The sequence below is a fragment of the Sceloporus occidentalis genome, unplaced genomic scaffold (assembly GCF_023333645.1).
Source record: "Sceloporus occidentalis isolate IW3139 unplaced genomic scaffold, rSceOcc1.0.p SCAF_66, whole genome shotgun sequence".
Taxonomy (NCBI): Eukaryota; Metazoa; Chordata; class Lepidosauria; order Squamata; family Phrynosomatidae; genus Sceloporus; species Sceloporus occidentalis.
Window position 1 is genome coordinate 5,130,861 of NW_028317046.1, and position 24,730 is coordinate 5,155,590.

At 43.9% G+C, this 24,730-nt stretch overlaps 1 protein-coding gene across 1 annotated transcript in view; it reads left to right on the forward strand.

The window, feature by feature from the left end:
• The first annotated feature begins 292 nt into the window (after positions 1–292).
• LOC149286938 (rho GTPase-activating protein 32-like) overlaps positions 293–24,730 on the forward strand; it is a 92,242-nt gene continuing 67,804 nt past the window's right edge. The window contains exons 1-2 of the mRNA XM_089493711.1: positions 293–391; positions 992–1,078. Of these exons, the coding sequence (XP_089349837.1) occupies positions 293–391; positions 992–1,078 (186 nt within the window). The remainder of the gene's footprint in view (positions 392–991; positions 1,079–24,730) is intronic.

Sequence of the window (24,730 nt, forward strand, 5' to 3'; positions counted from 1 at the left end):
AGCTTGTGTTTCATTTTTTTCTAAACATAGAGCCTCGAGGACATAGCCCTCGGCCAAATAAGGAGGTGTTAACAAGAGGTTAATAGGTCTCGATTAAGGGAGTACTTTATTTCATACACAAGGGTCGTTGGACTTTTTAATCAACTTAGATCATCCCTTTTCATGGGTTGGAAGCAGATGTATTTTCCTTGATGTTGTAAACAAGGAATTGCTGAATTGCGTATCCCTCTACTCTTTCGCAAGCACATTTACCGCCCATCTGTGATTTGTGGCCCCACAAGAGGGCGTTCTCATGGATCTCTGGGTCCACCGCAGGGTCACCATATCCGAGCGAGAGGGACCAACCATCCCCACCACGACGTGGGACATTACTACGCTGTGCTCTCCAGAGGTAAATGCTTATCTTTGGTGAAAAGCTACTAGAAACCCTCTCTCTCCGCTCAATTCACATTCAGATGAGGTTCCCGGCACTTCCTTTAAGAATGGCAGAAGAGCCTGGCCGCCTACCCCCATGGGCTGTATGCCCATAGGCATGCGCAAAGTCGCAAGGACTTCATTTATATTATAAATATAATCTGAATTCAAAAGTACTCCTGGCAAACCTTGTGTATTATCTATTCGTTTTTAAATGGCTTCAATTCTGTTTACACTATTAATGATTGATAACACCCTGTTAATGCTGCTTTCCCTGCGTCCTTTTCTTGATTATAGGTACTCGCAGAATCAAAAACACTTCAGTCATTATGATTTATTTTAACATTTATGAGAACTTACTTTAAATATAACACTGATGCAAGTGAAGTACCCTCCCTAAAATTATAACCATAGTCATATGAATAACTCTTTTCCTAATATAACATATGGGTGCATATTAATTGCTACTCGGCCGTGGCATTCCCTGCAGGCTTTCAGAAGCACGTTTCACACCCGTAGCTGTCACTAGATATCAGAAATAATTTTGATTATTGCTTTAGATGTTCCCATATTACAGAACGGTAGTCGGCAGTCAGTCTTCATTGAGTTGATCGGTTACACTGAACGTAGCACACGTCACGCAGTAGATGTTATTCTGCGGAAGGTAAGCAGTGCTGACGGCAGGCGGCTCCGGAGAATATAATATTATCTGTCCGGCTGAAAGATCTTGGAAACTATTAGCCAATAAGTTGCTGCTTACAAAACAAATGATTCCCTGGTAGCGCGTCACGGCGTTCTGACGTTTCCTCCATCTACCGCAAATACAAGCGTATGGCTCGCAGGATCGGCGTTTCATGCTGCCCCCAAAATCCTTGCCTTATAAGTGCATCATGCACACAGACACGCTGACCCTTTTAATCCTTTTGCCGTAGCTTGTGAGACGCCACCCGGGATTAATTCATTATACCGTCCTGGTATGAAGCCTCCTCTCATTGAAGTATTTCCGTATAGTGCATACAATTCAAGTTTATTCATTATTACACATCTCCATGAGTGCCCCCCGTCCCCTCGCCAGGAATATATTCGCTGCGCTCATGGAGGAGGATGAGCCGGCAGGTGTCACTTTAAACACATAACAATAGTAGGAGAGAAAAGAATAGACCCAGAGCTATGTACACACGGATAAACATTTACATGGGGGTGGGGGCAGGTGTCAAAATGTTAGGGCTAGAACAACAGAGCCATTGTTATCAAACATGATAAGTGTATCGGCCTGATCTGCAGACTGGCAGGAGCTTCGCATGGTGTGTTAGTTACCGGACAGGGCAAAACTGACCCAATATTGCCCAAAGCCATCTGTATGAGCATTACGTCTCATATATAATGATAAATATAACTTCCTATCACTTTGCAGCCAGAACAATAAGCTACTATCCTCTTTAGTTGACATATCGTAGAAAAAATGAAACTTGGCCAGAGGGGATGTCAGCGGTAACTGACAGGCGTAGATTACATTCTTAGATGGCAGGGAAAAATTAGAGCAAAAACACAACAGTTTCCACAGTACGTAGCTAGCAAGGGATATTATCAAGCTAAAGTAAAGCACTTGTGGGGTAAGTTACCATCAATCAGTGTCACCTGAGGGACTGTCTGTCAAAATGACATCACATTTGGGTTTAAATAGATTAAAAGCCACATATTTTGCTTAATGCTTTTTTCCCCAAGCTGAAAAAACCTACCTTAAAACAAAATATTTTCTTTACGCTGTTGTACTTTTCAGGTTTCTACTTTATTTATGCTGTTTTGAAAGTCATAAATATTTCCATTGGTGATGCTTAGACGCAGAGCAAACACATCTATTCAGTTAAGAGCGATGATAAAACCAGAACTGGCCTTATCGAGCTATCGGTCTTGGAAATGGCTTTCCAGTTCATTATCTGGCCACTGTATTTTTTGCGTTACTCAGCAGCCTACAAGCTCCATGTATGTGGCAATTACGGAGAGAGATGTTTGTTCTGCCCTCATCAGCCTGATCATGCTTTACTGATAGTGCCCGTAATAGAGATGTGATCACCGAGGACAGTTACCTATTTTTTGCTTGCCTATCAGTAAATGTTTTTTTAATTCCCTTCCTGGAAGCTGAGGTATGTGGCAGCCTGTGGCAGAGCCAGCATTTTCAAATCAACTTCTGGACATGAAGTTCTCAGCTGCCCCCCCCCCCCCCACATGTTCTCTTAAGCCAATGAACACCAATCTGCAGCTTTACAATGAGGAGGAGATAAGTTATGAAGAATAGGAATGAAGCTTTTTAAATGTTCAGTAAAATAAAAATGGAAATGTAAGCAACAGATAGAACATCTTCCTACAGACAGACAGACAGCCTCTTCTATCACACCTAGGAGTAGTATGTGTGATAGTAATGAACAAAATGCAATGAATATTCCATAATGAACAAAATAACACAAAGTCTGTTTACATAAAACACAATGTGAAGGAATTTGGAGGCCCTTCGGATAATGTATTGGTTCCCATAATTACCCCTCAAACACAATGTGACAATCAGATAGAAGATCACTTCAAAGAAAAAATGTCCCATATCGCAAAATCAATCACACCCTCGCTAAAAGCATAAAAAGGTGTAGCCGGCAACAGGGAAACATGTTCAACGCGGAACTTTAAAGGGAACAAAAAGGCATTTTTTATGTTTTTCTTAATTTTGCTCTCACATATGCTTTTAGTTCATAAGAGGGACTGCAGTGAGTGTGGATGATGAACGTTGGGTCATTGTTAGGATCCTTTGCTGAATGAAGAGCAGTTAGATTTAGAATTTGTAAATAAGCAGAAAACCTTTATTTGAAAATAAATCCCATCGGAAAGCGGATCTAGGAGCCGTAACGTGGTATCTCAGCAGACGTTGGTATAAAACGCCACGACACATTTCGTGCCAGCAGCAAATTCTACAAGTCAGGATTTAAATGTCCATAATTGAGACAAACCCTACATTTCAAGAGTTTTTTCAGATGGGCGACAGGTTAATGTGATTAATTCAGGAGGACACAATGCAAATCCACGCTTATTTTCTGTCGGAACTTTTGTGTTTTTGGCTTCTGTCAAGATCATTGTATTTCTTTAGTGTAAGATGTGCCACGGAGAGACATTTCAGACATTATACCTAACATAACATTAGTTTCAAAGCCTGGTGGGTACTTCTTGTTCAACTTATGTCTTACGAAAATAATTTGAAATGTAAAAATGTACTAGCTGAACTTGTTTAATGATAACTACTAGAGGATGGAACAAGTGCTTTGCACACACGGATGTTCCTGAATCCAGGTACTGATCACCTTTCTGGTCTGTCATGCGGAACTTTTGCCCCGAGTTGAAGATTTCTATTGCATGCTGAACATCGTTTTGTTTGTCCATTAAACACATTGAGATTTTGGGATAGTACGTGGGCTTTATTACCGCTGGGTGCTGCTATTGGGCTCTTCTTCAGGCCCAAAATGCTTCCAGCAGTTTGTAGTTGTGCTATACTGCCATCTACTGGCACAGCTGGTACATGAATGCACTGAGACAGCCAGCAAGGAAATGAGCATTAATGAAACACAGACTAAAGCTCCCCAGAGTCACCAGTCTGAGCCTTTATGTCAAACCAGGTTCACCAGTAAGAAATGAGAAGAATGACCTGGAATGGAAAGGATTAAAACTCCAATTCAAGATGAAAGTACTAGGGGAGCTGGTCACCTGGACAGTGGACCCAGAGGAGCTGGAAGATTTCTTTTGTGTTGGGGGGACATGGGTCTCACTTTTACTTGAAGACTTAAGTGGAAGAGATGCAAGGGGACACATATCCCTTCGGGGAGTGAGACCCCAGAGATGTAGATTTGGAGGTTCATTGATCTAGTGTGGCCAATAATGGGCACTTTTTGGCACAGATCACTTTTCTTCACTTTCTGTGAAACACTGAACCTCTGGTTCAAGACCCGCTTGGTCTTATAGCTGAGACCAAGTGGGTACCTGTGAGAGAGGGAAAGTGTGGTCCTGTGGGCCTTAAGGCTGAATGCATAGAGGACTGAAGTGTTGTGAGGGCCCTTCACTTTGTTTTATCAGGGCTTCCATCTCTAGTGGTTCCTCTGTGCCGTGGTAAACATGCCCTGGTGTACGGAGCTGGTGAGAGCACTTGACAGCTTCAGACCCTTCATGCACCTTTATTCTTTCCCATTAACCTGGCCTATGGCTGGTAAGTGGCGGAATTAGGTTTTTATAAAAAGACATAGATTGGGACCTGGAATTGTTTTGCACATTTACAGATTCTCTTTGTTTTTTGTAATATAGATTAAAAAAATACTTTGCACTGAAAATGCCACAGTAGCTGGGTCCCTGAAGTCTTGGTTTTTGGTGGGGGGAGTAAGTTAGCCCTTTGGCTGCCGGCGTCAATAAATATAATGTGATCTAATTGTGTAAAGATTGACAGCAAGCACTAGGGGGCAGCATCACACCGCAGGATCCGGAGGCTCTGCAGGTATTGCCAACATCTTCACACACCTGCAAAAACATCCCAAAGTGACAGAGATGTAAATGACTTACTTCATTGTGTGAAATGAGACTTTGTTGAATTTATTGAATCCTATTTTGTTATCGTGCGATAAGGAGCGCATGAATATCAATGCGAGAGTTATTTGAAAGTAAGCAAAGGTTAGGATATTCTCCTAGACACCAATGGAAATGGGTGTTCCAGTAAAACACTATAATATATATATATATATATATATATATATATATATATGTCATTTAACACTTTAGCATAAATGTAACCTAGATCACATTAGGTTGCACTTGCCATAATGAAGTGGAGGCAGGCGAACCAGCAGTGTGTCTGAAGAATGTATCAAATTATTGTGATTGGCCACAAATCACAAACTAAAAAATCTTATATAGTCATCTCCATAGCAACGCAGTACATATATTAGGATGAGCTGATATCCTGTGGACAGGTTTGTTTATTCCAATATCTCAAAACTCAGAAACATTCTATTCCAATAACTGTTTTTTTGTTATGGGGTGAGGGAGGCACTGAGACCGCGAGGATGGAGAAATTAATTATTATTCATTCATTCCTGGTCTGCGGCTTAGGGGCCCTGGAGTCCATCACGGAGTTCACTAGAGGCTTTAGAGAGACGTCCTGCTCCTTATTCTCCAGTAGGCGGCTGCCTTCCCTGCCATAAGTGAGTGTTTACTCAATCTGTATAATGGTAAAAAGAGCTACAGATTTAAAGATAAGTGCAGTGATTACCTGGCACAAATTGAGCAATTCTGTGTGCGAAGAAGTATCTCTAACAAGCTCCAATTTAGTTGTAAATGGTATAAATGCAGGTCTATTACATTTGCGTACAATGGCTCCCATGTGAGTATCACATACACAACTTAAAGGTTTTCAATCTGAAAGCAGGAAGGGGGCTAATAATTTGGTGACCCAGTGCAGCCTGATAGGTGAGCAGGACTGATTTACCCACACGAGGGCTAGTTTTTGGTATAATTGAAGAAAGGTTTGGAATACAGACATCACAGCAGGTAGTAAGGATCTGTCAACAAATAAAGGGACAGCATGATCCATAAGGAAAGACTCATCTTGTTCTGGAGGCTCTAGAAAGCACCTAGTCCAGCTATTGTCACTACAAATTCCAGTAATAAATGGTTAGGTGTCTCAGAGTCAATTAATGCAAAATGTTCCTCTATAGAAAGACCTTTAAATTCTCTGGTAAGCGTTACTATTCCAATACACAATCTACTTACTTGGTAGAAAAGCAGATGTATTTTTTGTATCTGCTGCTCCTTGGTTATTTATTTTAAAGTCTGGTTGATAATTATAGACAGGTGAATTTATCGAGACCCAGCACCACCTCCTACCAGATTCAGGTCCCAAATCTATCTTACGGCGAGCAGCGGAATCAAAGCCGTGCGAATTGCTTGCCACGCTGAGTGAAAAACTCATCAGTCTTCAGTTTCAGATTGAAAAATAGGAGATAAAAGCAGTGGAAAGAACCTGGCAACGTACCCAGCTCCAGAACTCACGTCCATCAAAACGTGGGTATTAGCCGTGGCTCTCACACCCTATGGGAAGCTCGGGGTATCCTTGTGTATTGCAGCTAACAATTCAATCCTGGGCTTTAGACAGAAGGTCAGCCCCATAATCAGCAGACGGGCAGCAGGTATTACTACTTATAATCATTTCTTGTGATATTTTGGGCTGCACATGGAGGAAGTGAACAGAGTTGTAAATGAAAGGTTATTCAGAAAAGGGAAGGAATAGCAGATCCACAGTTGTTTTGGCCCATATTGAAAAATTTAAAGCTGACCTAAGAAGCAAAGTCAGAGGTAAATTTATTGTCGCCAATGATCCTTCCAGTCCAACAGTAGTCTTGGTGTAAAAAATATAGGAGTTCCGACTATATAATAAAACGTACAATTAGCTCATGAATGATGAAGTATTTTGCTTTTTTAAGACAATAAATAAGATTTTTTATAGTTATACAGTTACTTTGCAGCAGAACTATTTTTTGAGGGAAACGTTTGTGTTCTCTGCCAATCTCCAAAATCTGTGGCACAGCTGGCATATAAACGAGCGCTATGGTCTAAATGGAGGAATGAATGATACAGCGCTGCAAACTTGCAAACCATTTCAATGAGACAGACATGAGCTGGTGCATCTTACGTGTTTCTGAGTATTAGATCTACTCTGTTCTTTTGTCTTTGGGGCATCTTGGAGTGATTTGTGTTCCAACTCTAGACGACATTTTCCTCCGACACGCCTCAGCCAGAAGAGCTTCTAACATCCGTGCGCCCAGCCTAATGCAGCTTTATGTTTAAACTAGTACTGGACTCCAGAGACATTAAGTAGTCCTCCTTGTTTCTCTAGGTCATTGTCGGAAGCACAGATAAAGCAGAGAGCGGTACCGTAGACAGTCATCTACTTTACTCATCCTATGAGTACCATGCATTACCTCTCCCCATTCAGCACCAAAATGTCTTCATTGACAAGCATTAGCCATCTGACATTACGGACAAAGCTGATACTTCCAGAGCAGATAAAGGATTCATTCCCTCAGTGATGAAGAATAGTGTTAATTCATTCATTATGTTTTTCTCCGAGACATCCCCATTCAACCTTGTTGTCTGCTGTAAAAAATAAAAATGCAGCCAACCACATCCCAGCTACTGGGCAATTTCACGGTGATAGTTCACCAACTGCACGTAAAAGAGTCTATTTACATGAATAAATACACAGTATATTCTAAATTAACACTAAATACCTATCTAGCTCATGGAGTTTATCCTCAAAAGACAGAAACCCGAGCATGCGTTTCCGCAGTAAACCTTTACTTTTTGGCATGTGGGAGCGTTCTCTGTACTTCAGTTTTTATGGTGTCCAGCTTGTGCCGCCATTAATGCTGCAATGACATTGTTAGAACTGTTTCTTCTATGAGATGTTCCCCATGTGTATAGCAAACAGTTAATGAGAGAGAGATAAGTACAGGGAAAGACTCATTCTATGCTCAGAGTAGACCAGGCTTATAGAACCTGGATGGACTCCATCAGACAAATATATAGTACGGTCCTTGTGCACAGATTCCCCTGGAGATCTAAGGAGATCATTGCCCTATAGAGGTGGATCACAGACTGAGTGGAGTACTGGCTGGACCTAATCTCCCTCTGAGCCGTGGTGTAGGTCAGTGCCTTTCAGCATCTCCTTCCCAGTGAGGAACCCAAAAGAGCTTCAATATGTTATTCAGGGCCCAAGAAATCACTTTCACACCAGCTGATTGCTCCACAAATAAACAAATTATCATTATCATCTTCCTGCAAATCCCTCGAGAGTCATATAATAAGTTGTGCTGTAGTATAAGCGTGAGATGTCGCTCCGCACATTTGGAGGGACCACCTCATGTTGTTGGTATAACTGCGGGGCACTGAAAGCACAAATAACTGATTAGCACAGTGTTTGTTCATATTAAATCTGAGATGAGAATTTTAGTTTTTTTATTTGTGTGTTTTACTTTATTTCTCTGCATTATGCAAAATTGCAAAGTGACAGAAATACAAACGATCGCCATGTAAGAGGTTTCACCATTCAGCCGTGCTTGCAAAAAAGGCAGATTAAAAATGCCATGAAAGGCTGCTGCTACAAAGTTCCTTCGCATGAAGAAGCCGGGTCAGAGAATTGGGATCAGCGCAGTCAGATTATATAACGCTCGAGTTGCCTTCCAGACACCTTCAGCCTTTTATTCCTGGCCCTGGCTGATTCCATCCGAGTAGACGAATAGAATACGCTCCGTGCTGCCGACGACGTTCAGCCAGATTCCTTTGGAATTTAGCTGTGCGCCCGTCACCTGTCCTGGGTGTCCAGCCGTCGCGTTTAGCTCATGCCGGCCATAGAAACGAATATACGAATCCTCTTTGTTCTGAACTAGGACTTTCAGAAAATCTATTTGTATTGATGATTGTGTGGATTTTGACGTGGTAGCCTGACTGCACTTCTCACGCACACTCTGTGTTCACGCCATCGGTAACAGGTTCTCTGTGACGTGTGACGTTAATGGATCTTGCACAAAGTTCTTTTCTCTCTCCATGAACACAATGCGTGGCGGCTCTGTGTACTCAGCACGCTGCTATATGAACGTTCTTATGCTCGGCTAATGTGTCTTAATAGCTGCCGGTTATCTTTTCTTCATAAAGGCCGCATATAGTTCTTCATGCAGGTAGTCGGCGTGAATCCATGCGCAGGATCTGTCGGGAGACACGGCTCACACTGGATTCTGTTGTTCTTCTAATCTGCCCTTTTAATTGTCTAATTGGTTTCCACAATGGATTTGTTGAGTAAACGCCCTCGGGTCTAACGGGGTGTTCGCAGAGCTCAGCCTGGTGGGAACTGTTTTGTGGGAAAAGCTGAACTGCTTTCCCAGTGCGGTTTTTATTTTTTTTCCATCTCATTCCTTGACCTGAATAAAATTCTTGGCAAAATGCTGTAAAACGTGACCTCACTTCTCTCCCAAACCATTGTCCCGCTCTGCTCCCCCGCTGGGAGATCGGCCTCTTCTTTCAAAGGCCTGTCTGAGCCTCCTTTCACTTCTTGCAATGAAAGGCACGGAGAGAGGTCCAAGAAAAACCCTCAGCTACCGGCAGCACCGGCCGGCTTCTATTCAGTCATGATAAGCGGCTGGGCACCAAGTATTACAGAATTTTACTTCTGAAGCACTAACAGATGTACTCAGCACCTTACAGTATAACTGAAGGAGAGGTAAGATAAGCATAGCCATATATACAAGCGCAGTATGATCGGGTACCGTCAGGAAAGGAGCTTACAGTCGGAGTAGTAGTAGGGAGCAGGAGGGGTAATCGTGGACAGGGAGAGGTAAACCTGCGCAAAGTGTGTATAATACATTATAGATATGTGTACATACATTTATGGCGCTCTTATTCATAAATCCCCAGATGTTCTACTAATGGGAATGTTCATATATGCTAATATCACATGGAATAGTAACCCTTTAGTGGCAGGAAGGCCTCAGGCTGATTGAAGGATCATAGACCCATCCTTCTGACATCTGGAGAATCGTCCCATGTGTGATCCCCGTGACTAAAACACTTTTCCTGGAGGAATTTGTGATGATTCTGCTTTTAATAAGGAGTTTGCAGCCACGGGCTCTGGGCGTTTGGTGAATTTATAGCAACTCGGTCTGGCCGACTTTGCTCGGCTTTGCTTCAGATGCTGTTCCACTTAGTGATGATTGTGGCCACAATCCTTTCATTTGCATTAACGTCCTTTAGTATCACCGGCTCTTCCCACTCCCTTCTCCTTTTACTGTTTTTCTCTCTGCCCCGTCCACCCTTCTCACAATTTCCATTCTTTCTTTCCCCCTTATTGACGCGAGACTTGCTTTTTTCCACCTTTCATTGCCGACTCTCATGTTTAATGTAAAGCAAGTCACACAATATGCAACAATACTGTGTATCCAATGCGCCTTTTACCATGGTGACAGAAGGGCCAAAAATGTGCTGCTCCTCTGTCCCGCAGCGTGTGGGGTACCCATACATGGCGCTGCAGCTCTGAACCGTGCGGGATGTGCAGCCCGAGGACATCGATGGCGTCAACGTGTGAGATGCCGCTGCAGAATCCTAATATTATCAGAAATGTAATAACTCGCCTTTTACCCACACAGAGCAGTCGTGACAGACGGGGCAGACAGGGCAGTCGGGGCAGACAGGGCAGGGGCACTATCCGCGCTGCAGTGACTGCGAACAAACCGATCTCCAGAATATGAAACCAATTATTTGCAATCACTGTGTGGAAACCTGACGAGATGTCGCCATGTTACGGGAAATGAGCGCAGAATCCCAGATACATCGTTGCACAAATTGTAAATATGTTCCAAGGTCAGGGATCGTTGGTTCTGACGGCAGCCGGCCTCATGCATTTGTTTATTCTACCAAATAAAATATTCCTTTGGCCTTTGGGTTTTTCCATCTCTTTTGAACCAGAAGTTTCCTGGCTTAACACCAAATTCAAGCTTTCTATCTGTCACTGAGGGCATTGCTGGCTGCATTAGTCTGGCATGCATGGGGTTAATGGGTCACGGTTCGATGCTAATCTTTGCAGTGCCTGCCGTGAGCCGATTGCTCCGTAATCTACTTTAGTTCAGCTTTTTCCAGCGTTTTGCCGACGCGCAGGCATATAGAGGTATTTAACCTACATCCCCGTCTTCATATTATTGCTTTTTATAGAAAATCTCTTGGACTGCGGTTTAAACTTCGTATTGGTAGAAACAGATTGAGTGCATTAACGCCAACGTACGCACGGAGTGAAAGCAATAAACCAACTTTTAACCAACAGCTACCTGAGAGAGATCTGCTAAATTATCGCCTAATCGAGAGCAAAGAGCCCTTGGGTAAAGAGAATCGTGAAGCCTCGCCCCGCTCGAGGATTCAGGCCAATCATATCTTTAAAACACCTGAAAATGTCTGAAAAGTACCACGCATGATATAAGAATGATGGGATTTCTCCGGTGTTTGGATTCCATGGATCTGCCGACTGCTGGAGATATTAACGCTTCTGCCCCGCGCTCCTCCATGTGCCCCCCGCGGACGCTGGCCTAATTCTGCCCATACCACTCACTTTGTATATCGTATATATATATCGTATATATCACACATTTATATTATATTTATATGATTTTTACGAGTGCAGCCAGAATGTTTGACTCGCTCTTCACTTTTAATAAATCTGTTTTCGGACGGCCAGTCTCTGTAATAATATAAGTGAAATGGTTTCTCCAGCTCAAGGCTGCTTTAACCTTTATCCACAAAGGAAAAGTATTTTACCGGCTGCTCAGCTGGCTCTCCAGGCAGGGAACGGGCAACCTGAATTATTAATGCTCATCTCACATTGCATGGAAGGTGCAGATAAACAGTTCGTGTTGCGGTTGCCATCATTAGTAAGTTATCTGCCTTCTTTTTATTTTCGTAGGAAGACATAAAATCCGGATCAGTTATGAGTAAAGAGATCTCCGCGATCAACGTGAAGCACTGAGTACCAGCAGAGCCCCAGGGAGGGCAGAAAACACAAGGTTTGTAATTAGTTCTTTTATTTGGGGTTATCTGGAGATGCCGTTTAAAGGGTTTGGTTTCTAGCCGTTAGGAGATGGATAATGACGCCGTTATATCGTGTTGTTAAGTCTTTAGGTCACCTGCTTCGGCAGTCGGCAGTCCTCACAATGTCAATGCTTGCGATGAATTTATATTTCACAAAATATGACCCCAAACAATAACAGTTATTTTCCATCGCATTGTGAGTTTCATCCTTTTAGATAATGCATTTGAATGTAGTAGTTCCTGCAGTAAAATAGAATTACTCCTCGTGTACCAACCTTCTCCCCTCTGTGAGTAGAGCCGGGGTTTGCCTTCCAGAGGAGTTGGTAGATGTACCCCAGCTGTGATTTTTTGCTAAGCCACAGGTGGAGTTACCCTTCACACCCTAGCTTTTCGCTATATTTTCCTGAGATCCATCCACGGCTGACTGCAGATTTGCTGAAAATATCTGAATTTAATGTTTAATCTCCAGAGGCTGGAGCCGGATTATAACTCGGGTGATGTGCGCTCTGTATATATATATATATATAATATGAGTATGCACTCGTTCTCATGCAGAAGCCCGGATCTGTATTACAGTCATTAGCGAATGTGAATCATGTTTCAGTGAAATGTGAGCCGAGGTTTGGTAGGAAATGCTTCCCTGCTGCTTCCTCCCCGATGGCGCCCGTTCTCTGGGCATGCTCAGTAGGAATGGTAGAATTCTCACAGCTGCTTTCCAGGCTGACGTAAAACCCCACTGGGCTGTACAGTACAAGGTACCATAACGTGATACTTTAGACTGATGGGTCTCAGGGGTTGTTGGTCGTCGTCAGGTGAATGCAGTAAATACCCGGCTCAGCCCGGCTCTGATCATACGCAACAAAAATTCCCAGCGAAGCACCAAACAGCTTTCCCTAAATAAATTGGGCGCTGTCTCTTTAACGTGCGTCCTACCGAGCGTAAGCGCGGGATTTGCTCAGTACCATCCACCCGCTTAAACCTTTAGTGACCTCCAGGTCTCTCTGCCATTGATGGCCGGACAAAGACCTGGCTATGCCCACAATGGCCGTATTGATAATTAATTATGCTGCACAGTTAGACATTGTGGTTGGTTCTCCGCCTGCATAATGGGCTATTGACAATCATCTGCTGGCCCAGAAAAGTCTGAAAACCCATTTGCATTTTTTTTGCTTTTGAACAAACTAGACACTCCTCATCCCAAATAATGGATGATGACCTAATTGGAAATACTATTATTTCACCCCACAAAAAAAGTTTACACTGCCATAAAAAATGTACATTCTGTTCGCTCTCCTTCTCAGGCCCCATTTCTTGCCGCTTCCAGTTTCTTGCTGCGTGTTCTTTCTTGGCCATTCTTCGCAAAGTGAGTACGACCCTCGGCAAACACCCCTGGAGGTGGAAATCATGCTGGTTTGGGGTTCTTTGCAGTCATCTCTCTGCACCTCTCATACTCTCTAAGCACACGAGTGCAGCGATAGATTGGAGCCGTTCTGGTTCTGAATGTAACGAATAAATGAAAATTACAGGAGACTCTGGAAGATATTCACTAAGCTGTGATATCTGTGCCGTCCGTCCAGCGTGTACAGAATAACACAATCTCTTTACTCCCCGCTGCATGCCCATCACACTGACCTGCCACACACCCTCACCCTAACAGCCTGATCCACACTTATTTCACGTGTGTTACACAAACACACAGCATTCACTCACACACAGATATACAACACGCTAATCATCCTAAATGGGGGGGTCATAGATAAGATGGCGAGGGGAAGGATGTGGGTGAGGGTTTTGAGAGCCCAACTTTGGGACCTCATTTATTATTTTGGGGGCTTTAGCCTGCCTCTGATGAGCTGCTCGGCCCTTTTGCATTTTGTGGGTCAGGGCACTTTGGTTATTTTTGCGTCGGTTATTGGCAGTAAATTGCAGACGTTGCGCGGAGGAAGCTGACGGGTCTCCAGCGGCTTTACCTCTGGCCACACCTGAGTCAATGAATACAGCAAACTTTTATCTGGGGTAAAATGTTCTGAGCCGTAGTAAAGAAAAGCCCCCTCGCGTTATTCAGTCTTTCCCAAAGGACTGATCTTAATTAATTGGATATTTCTACCAGTCCATGCGCAAATCACTTCTCATCTGCTGGTAAGGTTGGGAAAACGTTTCTAGGACAGAACCCTTGGGAAGCTTTATTTCTCTACAAAAATGGTTTCAGAATTTTGCCCTTTTCCAAAAAAAACAACCCTAATCTCTCTGTCTGGGTGGGAATTGAGTCTGTATTTATTAGGCCAACTAAGTTCTATAATTATTACCGTGTTTCTAGCGCTGGCCTCGTACTTGGCTTATCGACTTGTTGGTGAGTTGGGACTATACATGTGAATGGCCAACGCAGGGGCCGGCTGGCTGGGTATGCGGCAGGGTTAAATATTCAGTATCTGGTGAAAATCAGTTTATTAACGACAGCGTATACGTGGCCAGTTTGGCCCCTATTGTTTCTTGATATATAGGGAATTAATATGGTGAGTGTAGCTGGGACTATTCAGATTTACCAAAGATAAACAAGGTGAGTGGCAGCTCAACACGTGTCACAATCCCTAAATATTCATGCTTTTGTTACTATCTTTATATATATCGCTAATGTGAATCCCGTTCACTCACAGACGGCAGAGACGGCTTTCTGAAGCTGCGTGTTTGGAGTCTGTAATATCTCGCAGCCGATGCATTTTCCCAGCGAGGTATTAAGCGGTCGCTGGAACTGAATCTTTGCTCATGAAAGAATATTTTAAGCTCGTGGGTTATACAAAAAGCACAAACCCAGCTGGTAAAAAGCGCACTGCGGATCTCGCCAGATACTTCTCTGTGCGCCATTCTGTCCACACACCATACGTTCATCCCGCGTGTACATTCACCTCCTGATCTGGATTCATTCGTGTGAAGGTTAGATGACTTACTGCGCATGCTTGGAGAAATTTAACCCTTTCGAGTACTAACCAGTTGCCTTTAGCATCCTAGTAGCCAGCTAACTTTCAGTACCTTGGACAACCTCATGGTTCATCTGTATTGCATGATTATCAGGGGTGGATTAACAGTTTGGAAATAGATTTTCCTCTTGGACCGCCACTTACTTGAGTTTACATTCTATCTTTGTCTGCGCAGATTGAGCTTCCTACTTCCTCACGTCATATGACAGCATCTGCCAGTAAGAAACTCCCTTCATGGTCACATGTTGCAATCAGTAAAAGCGGAGACTGCATGTCTGTCTGCTTGGGAGGAAGCGGCAGCTGTCAGAGTGACTGTTTCAGGATTAGAAGCCTGCAGTTACTGGAGCAGAGATGACTCTTCGCAGGTAGAGGTTTTGATACACACGTGTGGAAATGCATGTATGTGCGTTATGTGTGGTATGTAGGGATGTCTTTGTGTGAATGCATGTGATTGGGCATTTCTCTAGATGCTTAATGCCTTTGCATAGCTAAGTTTGCAAGTGAAAAATACAAGGAAAGAAGCAGCTGCCTCCATCACCGTGCCGTATATTAAGCTTACCTTTATATTACTTACTTGTACAAAGGACACACAGTACTCAAACTGAGCCGCTAATGCACTGGCACTATAGGGCATATATATTATTTTAGAGGAGGCCCATTGTAGCAGTGTTGCCCCCTGTGGACCCCTGATCAACCCCTATAATCATGAAAGAGGGGTATCTGAGCAGAAGGCGAATCAATCACTAATTCTTATGTGTGTTAGAGCATTAATTGCACTTGATTTGCTCAATACAGTAATTGCGAACGTTCCCCGGAGACGTGCTGTGACCGCTCTGTGTTGCTCGAGAGGCCGTTTAAATGTGCTTGACTTCTAATGGCTGTAATATGCCCCGCGTCTCAGCGCTCAGCCTTTTCCAAACCTCCTTTTAATGCCTCATTTGTCTGTTTCCTGCGGCTGAACCTTCCTCTCCCTACAAACATCACGCGATTACAGTCAGTCCAGTCCCTCGTTTACATTCCGCGCATCTAATGGCAGAAAACCCATCACGTTTATCCATTCGGGATCCTGCTTTCTGCTGTCCCTTTTAGGCAGGCAGTCTGCATCGTCTACGTCTTTACAACCAGAACCACAAAACATGTCAGCAAAACGAGTCCTTCTATCCGTGCTGAAATGTCATTGTTCACAGTCTTAGCTTTCACTGATATTGCGCTGTTTTATTTGCCCCAGTTGTAGTTTTTGCCCCATAATATAATGGGGATTTTTTGCCACTTCTATGAGTTCTCGCTATTAGACAAACACCCTGACCCCCCTATCATACTGCCTGTGGGAAAGAATAGAATGGCTCAGTCTTAATTACCCAGACACTGTAAATTACATTTGATAAAAGCACAGTTAGGAGGTTTTCCTGGCATAGGCTGGTGCGGCTCGAGCTCAGATTAGTGTTTAAGTTGTTGGTTGTACAGCCTGAGCCTAGGAAAGGTTTTGTATCTGAGTTATCAGGATCTATAAGTTCTGGAAGCTGGAGCCTTTATCTGTAGAGTCTGGCACTTGGAGACTTGTAAAGCATTTTTGATCCTGCATTTGAAACATTTATTTGGCTTCTATCCCATGATGGTTCCTCGGGAACGGCTCTCGCCGCATCAGCGTTTCAATTCCAATTTGTTTCCAAGGTACGATTTTTGTTATCTTGCCTGAAACAAAAAAAACTGTTTTGGAATCCCGCAGCTCTCTGTTACATTCATCTTTTTCACATCATAGCTCTCACCTGCCAGGAAATATTAGGGCTCTCGTTCGGTGCCGCTGCTTTCACCGATAGCAGAGTAACAGATCACGATGTACTAATTTGTGTGCCCATCAGCTGCCGCCGGGCATTCAGCCTTCAGTCTCAGTGAATGATTGGAGTCCGGGCTGGGAGGTCAATGAGAACGTTCAGCGCACCAAATCCCTCCAACCAAAGAGACCCCCGTGACCTGCTCATTAAGATCATCATTCTGTGTAACACAAGACAAACTATATGTTGTCTGCATTAATGCGTCTTTCCTAATAACACCATCTTAATTGCCAATAGCCAAAGACGAACCAAACTCACTTTCCAGGTTTGCTGGTGCACTCAGACTCGACTTTTTGCGTCATAACTGGCACAATTTGTGGCTTATATGTGTCGGCTATTCTGGGTTCTGGGTTATTAGTTATTAACTAAGAGCTTAAAGTGTTTGAGTGACTTCCTCATCTCTACATCCAAGTTAGTAACACAAAACCAGAATGGCTCTGCGGCGCTCGCCCCCCCCCCCCCCGACTCGAATGGTTCCTTGTCACGTGATGTCATTTTTCAGTAAAATATCTTGTCCAGGAGAACATATCCTGAAACTTGACTTTCTGTTAAAAACACAGCTTGAAACGAATGCAAACTTTTTGTGCTATTTTGAAACGACCCGTGTAGATTAACCTGTTTGTGCAGCGACTACATACTCCAACCGGCCTATGAAATATCTCATCCAGAGCTGGTCAGAGCCAGTAGGGTATTGTCCTTCGTACTCATTTACTGCTTTGAGTTACAAGGCATCCTACTCAGGCATTTAACTCCGAGCCGTGTGGTCTCTGTTCACCTCGTGCTGTGCACTATACCCACGAATGTGAGGTCACAGAGGTCCCACGCACAGTGTGGTCAGGTACTTAGACATTGTACCAGGCTGCTGTATAGGCCCTTTGGCCAGTATTAAAGAGGAGCCGTCTTAAAGCCTGCGGCCCCCCCTTCTGTAATACAGACTGTGCAGAAATCAATTTGAAAGCAATCTGATGTTCTGTGCAGAGCAGCCCAGCCGTCCAATCATTAATCAGGAAAGACAGAGGCTGCCCATCCATCCAATCATAAATCAGGAGAGACAGAGGCTGCCCATCCATCCAATCATAAATCAGGAGAGACAGAGGCTGCCCATCCAGCCAATCATAAATCAGGAGAGACAGAGGCTGCCCATCCAGCCAATCATAAATCAGGAGACACAGAGGCTGCCCGTCCATTCATAAATCAGGATAGCGGGATCATATGTTCAGGTAATAACATTGGCTGCAGTATTAATTCTGCTTTATTAATTAAACGCCTAAAAATCCACCTGGGGATCATAATGCAGATCGTTGCGGCACAACAGACATCGCCAGACATCACGCTCTCTGCTTTTAGGGACTGAACCCCACATTTTCATTTTATTCCCAAACTGTATCTCTCTTTACCGCCATTGCCTCTGGGAATGTCATTCACACACGTATGGAACATGTTTCAACGTCCCCTGTTGCTTTTGCCCCTTTCTGAGAACGTATCACATGCCTACCTGAGACTGCAGCCACCTGAGTCACTGCTGGGTTTCTAAGACCAAGCGCTCTACTGGGACAGGCCTTGTTTTTTCTGCAGACTATCTGGAAATGTTTACGGGGCAATGAGGAGCTCAGGGACTCCGGTGAATAACAGCCACGTGTGTTATAAATATGTCGCTGCAAAATCAGACATATTGCTATAGTGTCCGCCATATTTGTTGTAGTATTTTGTACCCGGTCAGAGTCTCCACGCTCACTTATATTTTTAAGATTGATGATCCCCCGATGGAGACTTTTGTCTCTAGTTATGAAACGGTTGCCATTAGGGGTACCTTTTAGGAGAAAGGTTTGCCTCTGAGGGTTTCTGGTTGAGAAGCTGCAGTACAGCAGCAGGAGCCGGCTCCGCACGCCGGGGTCTTTGCTTCACTGTTTAGTTCTCTGATCACAGAACATTTCTGAGATAACGTTGGAACGTTGCTTTTTAATGTCATCATTTGGAAGCTCTTATGGATACGGAGATGATTAAGATCATGTTATTGACAGACTCTGTATACGGACATGAAAGCCGCGCCGTTCCCGGTGCCCACAGAGAGCCACACGACGGAGCTTTAATGTTATTTCTGAAATCTTCGCATCAGCGAGGAGCTTTTTTTATCTCTCACCTCAAGCGATTCCAGCAAACGTTAGCGGTCAGCACAGGGAACTCGAGAGAAATGCAGGAACCACCAGCGGTCCGGCCATGTATACGTCTATCCCGCCATGACTTCTGGGCTATCTACCTGGAAAATCTGGGGTCCCCCTGCGCACCCCCAAACCGATGCAATCCCGCATTGTTACTATTCCGAATGATTTATTTCCATTATCTGATTATTTACTATTAATTAATTACTATAACATTAGGCATTTAATACAAAGTCACATTCCAGTTAATAGAACATGGTGGTTAGCAATTGGCGACGTCTGCGAAGTAAATCCATAAGAGTGTCTCAGCTAGGCGGCCCAATCCTGGACAGGAAGACAGGAAGGTTTCCGCTACGGGCCTCTTTTTTTTTTCTTTTGTAAATTATTGATGTTGTTCTATAAAGTACAGTAAAACCGAATAAAAAAGGAAAAATAACCCCACCATAAAATAAAAACGTACAGATACAATATGTGAACATTCAAAGGGCGTCACAGGAGAGATTTCCAGAATACTCACTGCAGATAAAGCCGTCATTTCTCCCAATGCCTGATGGAAAAGCAACTGGGAAAAAATGCTGCCTTCATGTAGACTTCGATTTACGACGGCCAAGGAATTAGTGTGAACGGATCATAGGCCGGCGGCCGGCGACCATCATTTAATGGTTTGTTGGCGTGAAAAGGTAGCGGAGATTACTGAGAGACATCACAACGTGATCCAAATCAGAGAGCGATGCTTATAACACTAAAGAGACTCATGAGCTGGAACGTTACGGATATCTGAGAGTTTCCGATAATGACAGCCCTGCTAGGAAGTGCTTTTATATAGGGAGGGCTGTGTGTTATATAGGGGATGGCTGCGTGTTATATAGTGGTGGTTGTGTGTTATATAGTGGTAATTGTGTGTTATATAGAGGATGGCTGTGTGTTATATAGTGGTAATTGTGTGTTATATAGAGGATGGCTGCGTGTTATATAGGGGATGGCTGCGTGTTATATAGGGAGAGATGTGCATTAAATAGGGGATGGCTGCGTGTTATATAGTGGTATCTGTGTGTTATATAGGGGATGGCTGCGTGTTATATAGGGAGGGATGTGCATTATATAGGGGATGGCTGCGTGTTATATAGTGGTACCTGTGTGTTATATAGGGGATGGCTGCGTGTTATATAGGGGATGGCTGCGTGTTATATAGGGACAGATGTGCATTATATAGGGGATGGCTGCGTGTTATATAGTGGTGGCTGTGTGTTATATAGTGGTATCTGCGTGTTATATAGGGGATGGCTGCGTGTTATATATGGAGGGATGTGTGTTATATAGGGATAGCTGCACATTATTTAGGGGAACTGTGCTTTATATAGGGAGGTCTTGTATTTGTGTTTATGGAGCTGTAACTGAAAATTCCCCCGCTTTCCGATTCGTCGTATTTCTCCTTCCTCAAAATGCCAGCTTTGGAGAAGCAGCCTGTGCAGAGGACCCGGGGACTCGGCGCCCACAGAGACGCTGTACGGGGTGACATTTACTCTCCCCTGAAATAATAATATGGTATTAGGACGCGGGTCACCCCGGGAGCTCGGAGCGCGGCACACGATGTCGCTGGGAGTGGAGGTGGAAGCTGGAGAAAATGTCACAGAATCAGTAGAAATATTACATTTAACTGTGAAAAGCCTCCAGGTCTGTGAGATTCCCGGCTCTGCCTGCACTCAACACAGAAGCTGCAGCATTCATAGCAGAGGGAGAAAGGCAGCTCTGGCGATTAACTGGTTAAATGGTCCTGATGCTAAAATGTTTGCGATACGCCGGTAATGAGAGTGCTCCGGGGGCACAATACGCTCAGCAGTGCGCTGCGGAGAAGCCAGGGAGGGAGGATGATGTGTGACGGAAGCGACACAAGGCAGGGAGGTTAGACGCGATATTCCATTGTATTTCGCTGAATTTTCGGCATGAAATCCAGAGCAGGTTAATCGGACAGGATCGTGTGGCTGTACCGCTCTCCCCAACACGCTACAGATGGATTTATATGAACATTAAATATCCTTAGAAGTATTACGGAGCACTTTCCTCGCAGTAACAGCTGATTGAAGCATTAAGGTAAATATTTTTTGTGTTAAGCTGCACAAATCCCTCATTTTGTCCGTTTGTTAACTGACCTGCATCGCTATAAATGAATACTGAGTATCTGATTTATGTGACGGGCGGCGTGTCTGATGCTAAGGATCAATATTTTTACTGTTCTTGTTTGATTGTTAAGTTATGGAAAGATAAGTCTTAATCCACTTTTAACTAATTACATAGCATCGATATTACCCGGCGTGTGCCGTACATTTCAGCAAAAAGAAACAGTTCTTTCATTTAATGCGTTAGAAGAGAAAAAGCCTTTTTGTGTTAAACCCATTGTAGTTTAAATCGTCTCCTGAAACCGAGTCTGAGGCTTATTATCCCGACTCCTCGCTGATCCCTGTCACTGATCCTGTCGCTGATCCCGTCTCATCTATAAAGGCTTGGGGATGATTGAACGTTTACCCCAAGCATAGTTTCTATTGTGATCGGTTACGTGACTCCATGAAACCCGGCGCTGAAAGTACGCTGAACCCTGCGTATTCTGTATGTAGTAAAAACGCCCTGTATATATATATATATATATACACACACACACACACATATATATATTATCTCCTGCACCCTAGAGCGAAGTATCATAGATAAGAGCCAGTGATATTGCCGCAATAGAAAGCATGGCCTAAAATTAATTGACTTAAAATATATATGAGAAAATATTCTCCACTTTCAAAACTCTGGACTTTGTATCATCAGACGGGTCGGATCCCTTACCGGTCGCTGCCGGCTGTTTCTGATGAGACGATTCTGGCTTCTGTTGGGGCAGTCGGGTGCTATGGGGGTAGATTGTCTCTATGTGTAGTGTCCTGTCGGGGGTCTGTCCGGTTCCTCTCTCGGTCATCGTCTCCCTGCGGCAGTGAACGTGATGTTTACCACAGTTTGTGCTAAGTTATTATAAAATGAATGCTGCTACTTCATTGCGTGTATTTTTGAGTCTCTGCAGGCTTTTACTTTTATTTGAATGACATTACATATAATGAGCGCCACAAGCGTCTGGAGCTTAAACCTCTAAGGGACATAACAAGGAGCTCCATGAAAGAGCTTCTGGAGGGGTCATTTCCGATAACATGCGTCCATATGCTGCTACAATCTACAAGATCTGAGCCTTGAGCCACGTAAGACCCTCGCAGGTTGTAGACCCCTGTACACGTAACACTGCTATTATCTATAGATGCTTTGCCCCAGATCCCTGTGCTGTTGACAATGTCCCAATACCCTTGGGGCATCACCTCGAATATATTGGCTCATCTTGTTCCAGCACAAGCTATTTCTTAGTTACCCGTGGAGAGGGGTATACGGGGTTAATTCATATGGTTTGTTAAATTACAATACAGATGTGTTAATCAGTGAGGCTCCCTGCGCTTCAATGCAAAAAATTCTCATTTATTTTGTGAATTATCCTTTTTTTTTTTTTATTTTGTGCAACCAATCATTTTGCATTGAAAAATACTGAGGTAAGATAATTATGTGAAACATATTACTGTCAAAGTTTATTCCCCTTATGTTATAGAAATATTATTAATTACACAGATTAGCGCTCCATGCAGGAAACGCGCACTTCGATTACATTCATTTTTCGACTCAATTCAGCAGAATTCTCAGCTTTCTAATGCTTTCTTCTACCGAAATGATTTTGTGGGTGTCTGCGGAGTCTTGGTGGATGTTATGTAGTTTGAGGGTCGAGCTGCTGATGGACGGCCTCGGAGTTCCGGGAGCTTCCCGCACAGGTCTAGGTTTAAATAGTTTGTTTAATGTCCTTTGTCCTCAAAGTTGCGAAGATCCACCGAGCCGGCCTGGTCTGTTCCCTAAACAGGTGAGTGATAAAATGTATGCGGCGTCTGATCAGAACTCGGAATCACATAGAGATGAAGGGCTTATAGCGGCTGATATCTGATATTGTGCTGCGTCCTTTCCTGCCGGCGGCAGCCGGTTACGATGGAGGATTTGTAGATACAAATTTGGGTGAATGATCTCTTTATTTCTCATTTTCATTCATAAAGCCTAAACAGAAGCTCTAAATAAAGATCATTTCCAGATTTTTAGTTTTTAATGTATAGATGTGATTTTATAAAAGTTCTTCCAAATTTTTTGGCAGCATTGCCTTCCGGGGGGTCGTGAGACATCTCTTCCTGAGCGTGAGAGAACGACAGTAGAAAGCCCTTTGCACGGTTTGGTCACAGGATGGTCAGGGCCGCCCGAGCTCTTCCTCCGTTACTTTAGTCTATTACATCACAGCGGACGGAGCAGGAGCCCTGCGCACACTTGGACACAGGCCAAGGCTGCCTGAAATGCTGCCATGAAAAACATCCGATTAACCTCTCCTCAGACACACAGATGGGCTGCTCGGTGAGCTGTGCGCTCTCATCATCCATCTGAAGGGAGCCAGTAGCTTGCCAGAGAACGCCCGTCACACACACTCTCCTTCTTTCACCCCTACACAGAACCCGGCCTAACAACCGGCTCTCGCCCCGATGAACAGGGTCCTGCCGAGTCCTGTGTGGCCCTGTATGCGGCTGCACTCGTTCTCTGCGCTCCACTGTGTTGGGTTGTTTTTCATGTTGTTGTCAGCGAGTTATATCTCACCATTGGTGGTCATCGAGCGCTGTCCAGGGGGGGATAAGTCTGCAAAGAAATATTGTGGGGTGGGTGCGCTAACGCTGAGCGTTGCTTGTTCTGCGTGTGATGAGCCGAGGTGTCATCTTCAAGGCGGCTGCAGGTGACAGCGGTATGACAAGTGGAGCCAAGAGACAAAGCTTTGTTAAAGGGTGACATTTAGGCAAACATTAATTAAGGCTATTTTTATCTCTCCAGATACAAATGCTGCCAAACTCTTTCATGGAAAGTAAAAATGTGGAACGAAAGCAAATCTTTTCTCTGTGAAAAGATCTGGAGATAAAGATCCCTGTTAGCAGCAGCTGGGGAGCCCGATATCAATGACCTGTTCACAATATTTAGAGAGGCGCCTGTGTAAGACATTAGTGATTTTAGATGTTTGCAAGAATTTATATAAAAACGTGGAGAAAGGTTGTTCCTGCGGCATACCCGGCGTACCCTGTGACTGCCGGCTGGGGCAGCTTCTACCAGCGGAGGTGCAAGTTCACCTCTAGTTTGTGGCCTGTGTGCAGGGGTGACTCTAATAATAATAATAATAATAGTAATATTTCCTAGCTCACATTTTGAATATTGTGCTGTAATAATTGGACAGGGGCTGAGAACACGGCAGCAGGACAGTCTGGAACGAGCGGTCTGCCCAACCCCCCACCCCTGCTTTTGTTGCAGCTCAGAATTTCTGTTAATGGGACATCACTGACCAATCACATCAGCCTAGTGAGTGACATTTTTTTATTTCACAACTTTATTTACATGATGCTGCTGTGCACACAGACAAGGAGTAGATCATCTGTAATTGCACTTTGAATCCTCGTTTATCTGATCTGGATGAGTGGTCAGAATTTTGAGCTGTGTGTTTTCATACTGTTCCGTGCAGCGCGTGGATGTATGTGCTATGAAAGTAGATCACCTCCTGGCCTAATGAAACCCAGAACGAATACATATTGTGGGATTAAGGTCTGTGTCTCTCGCCATC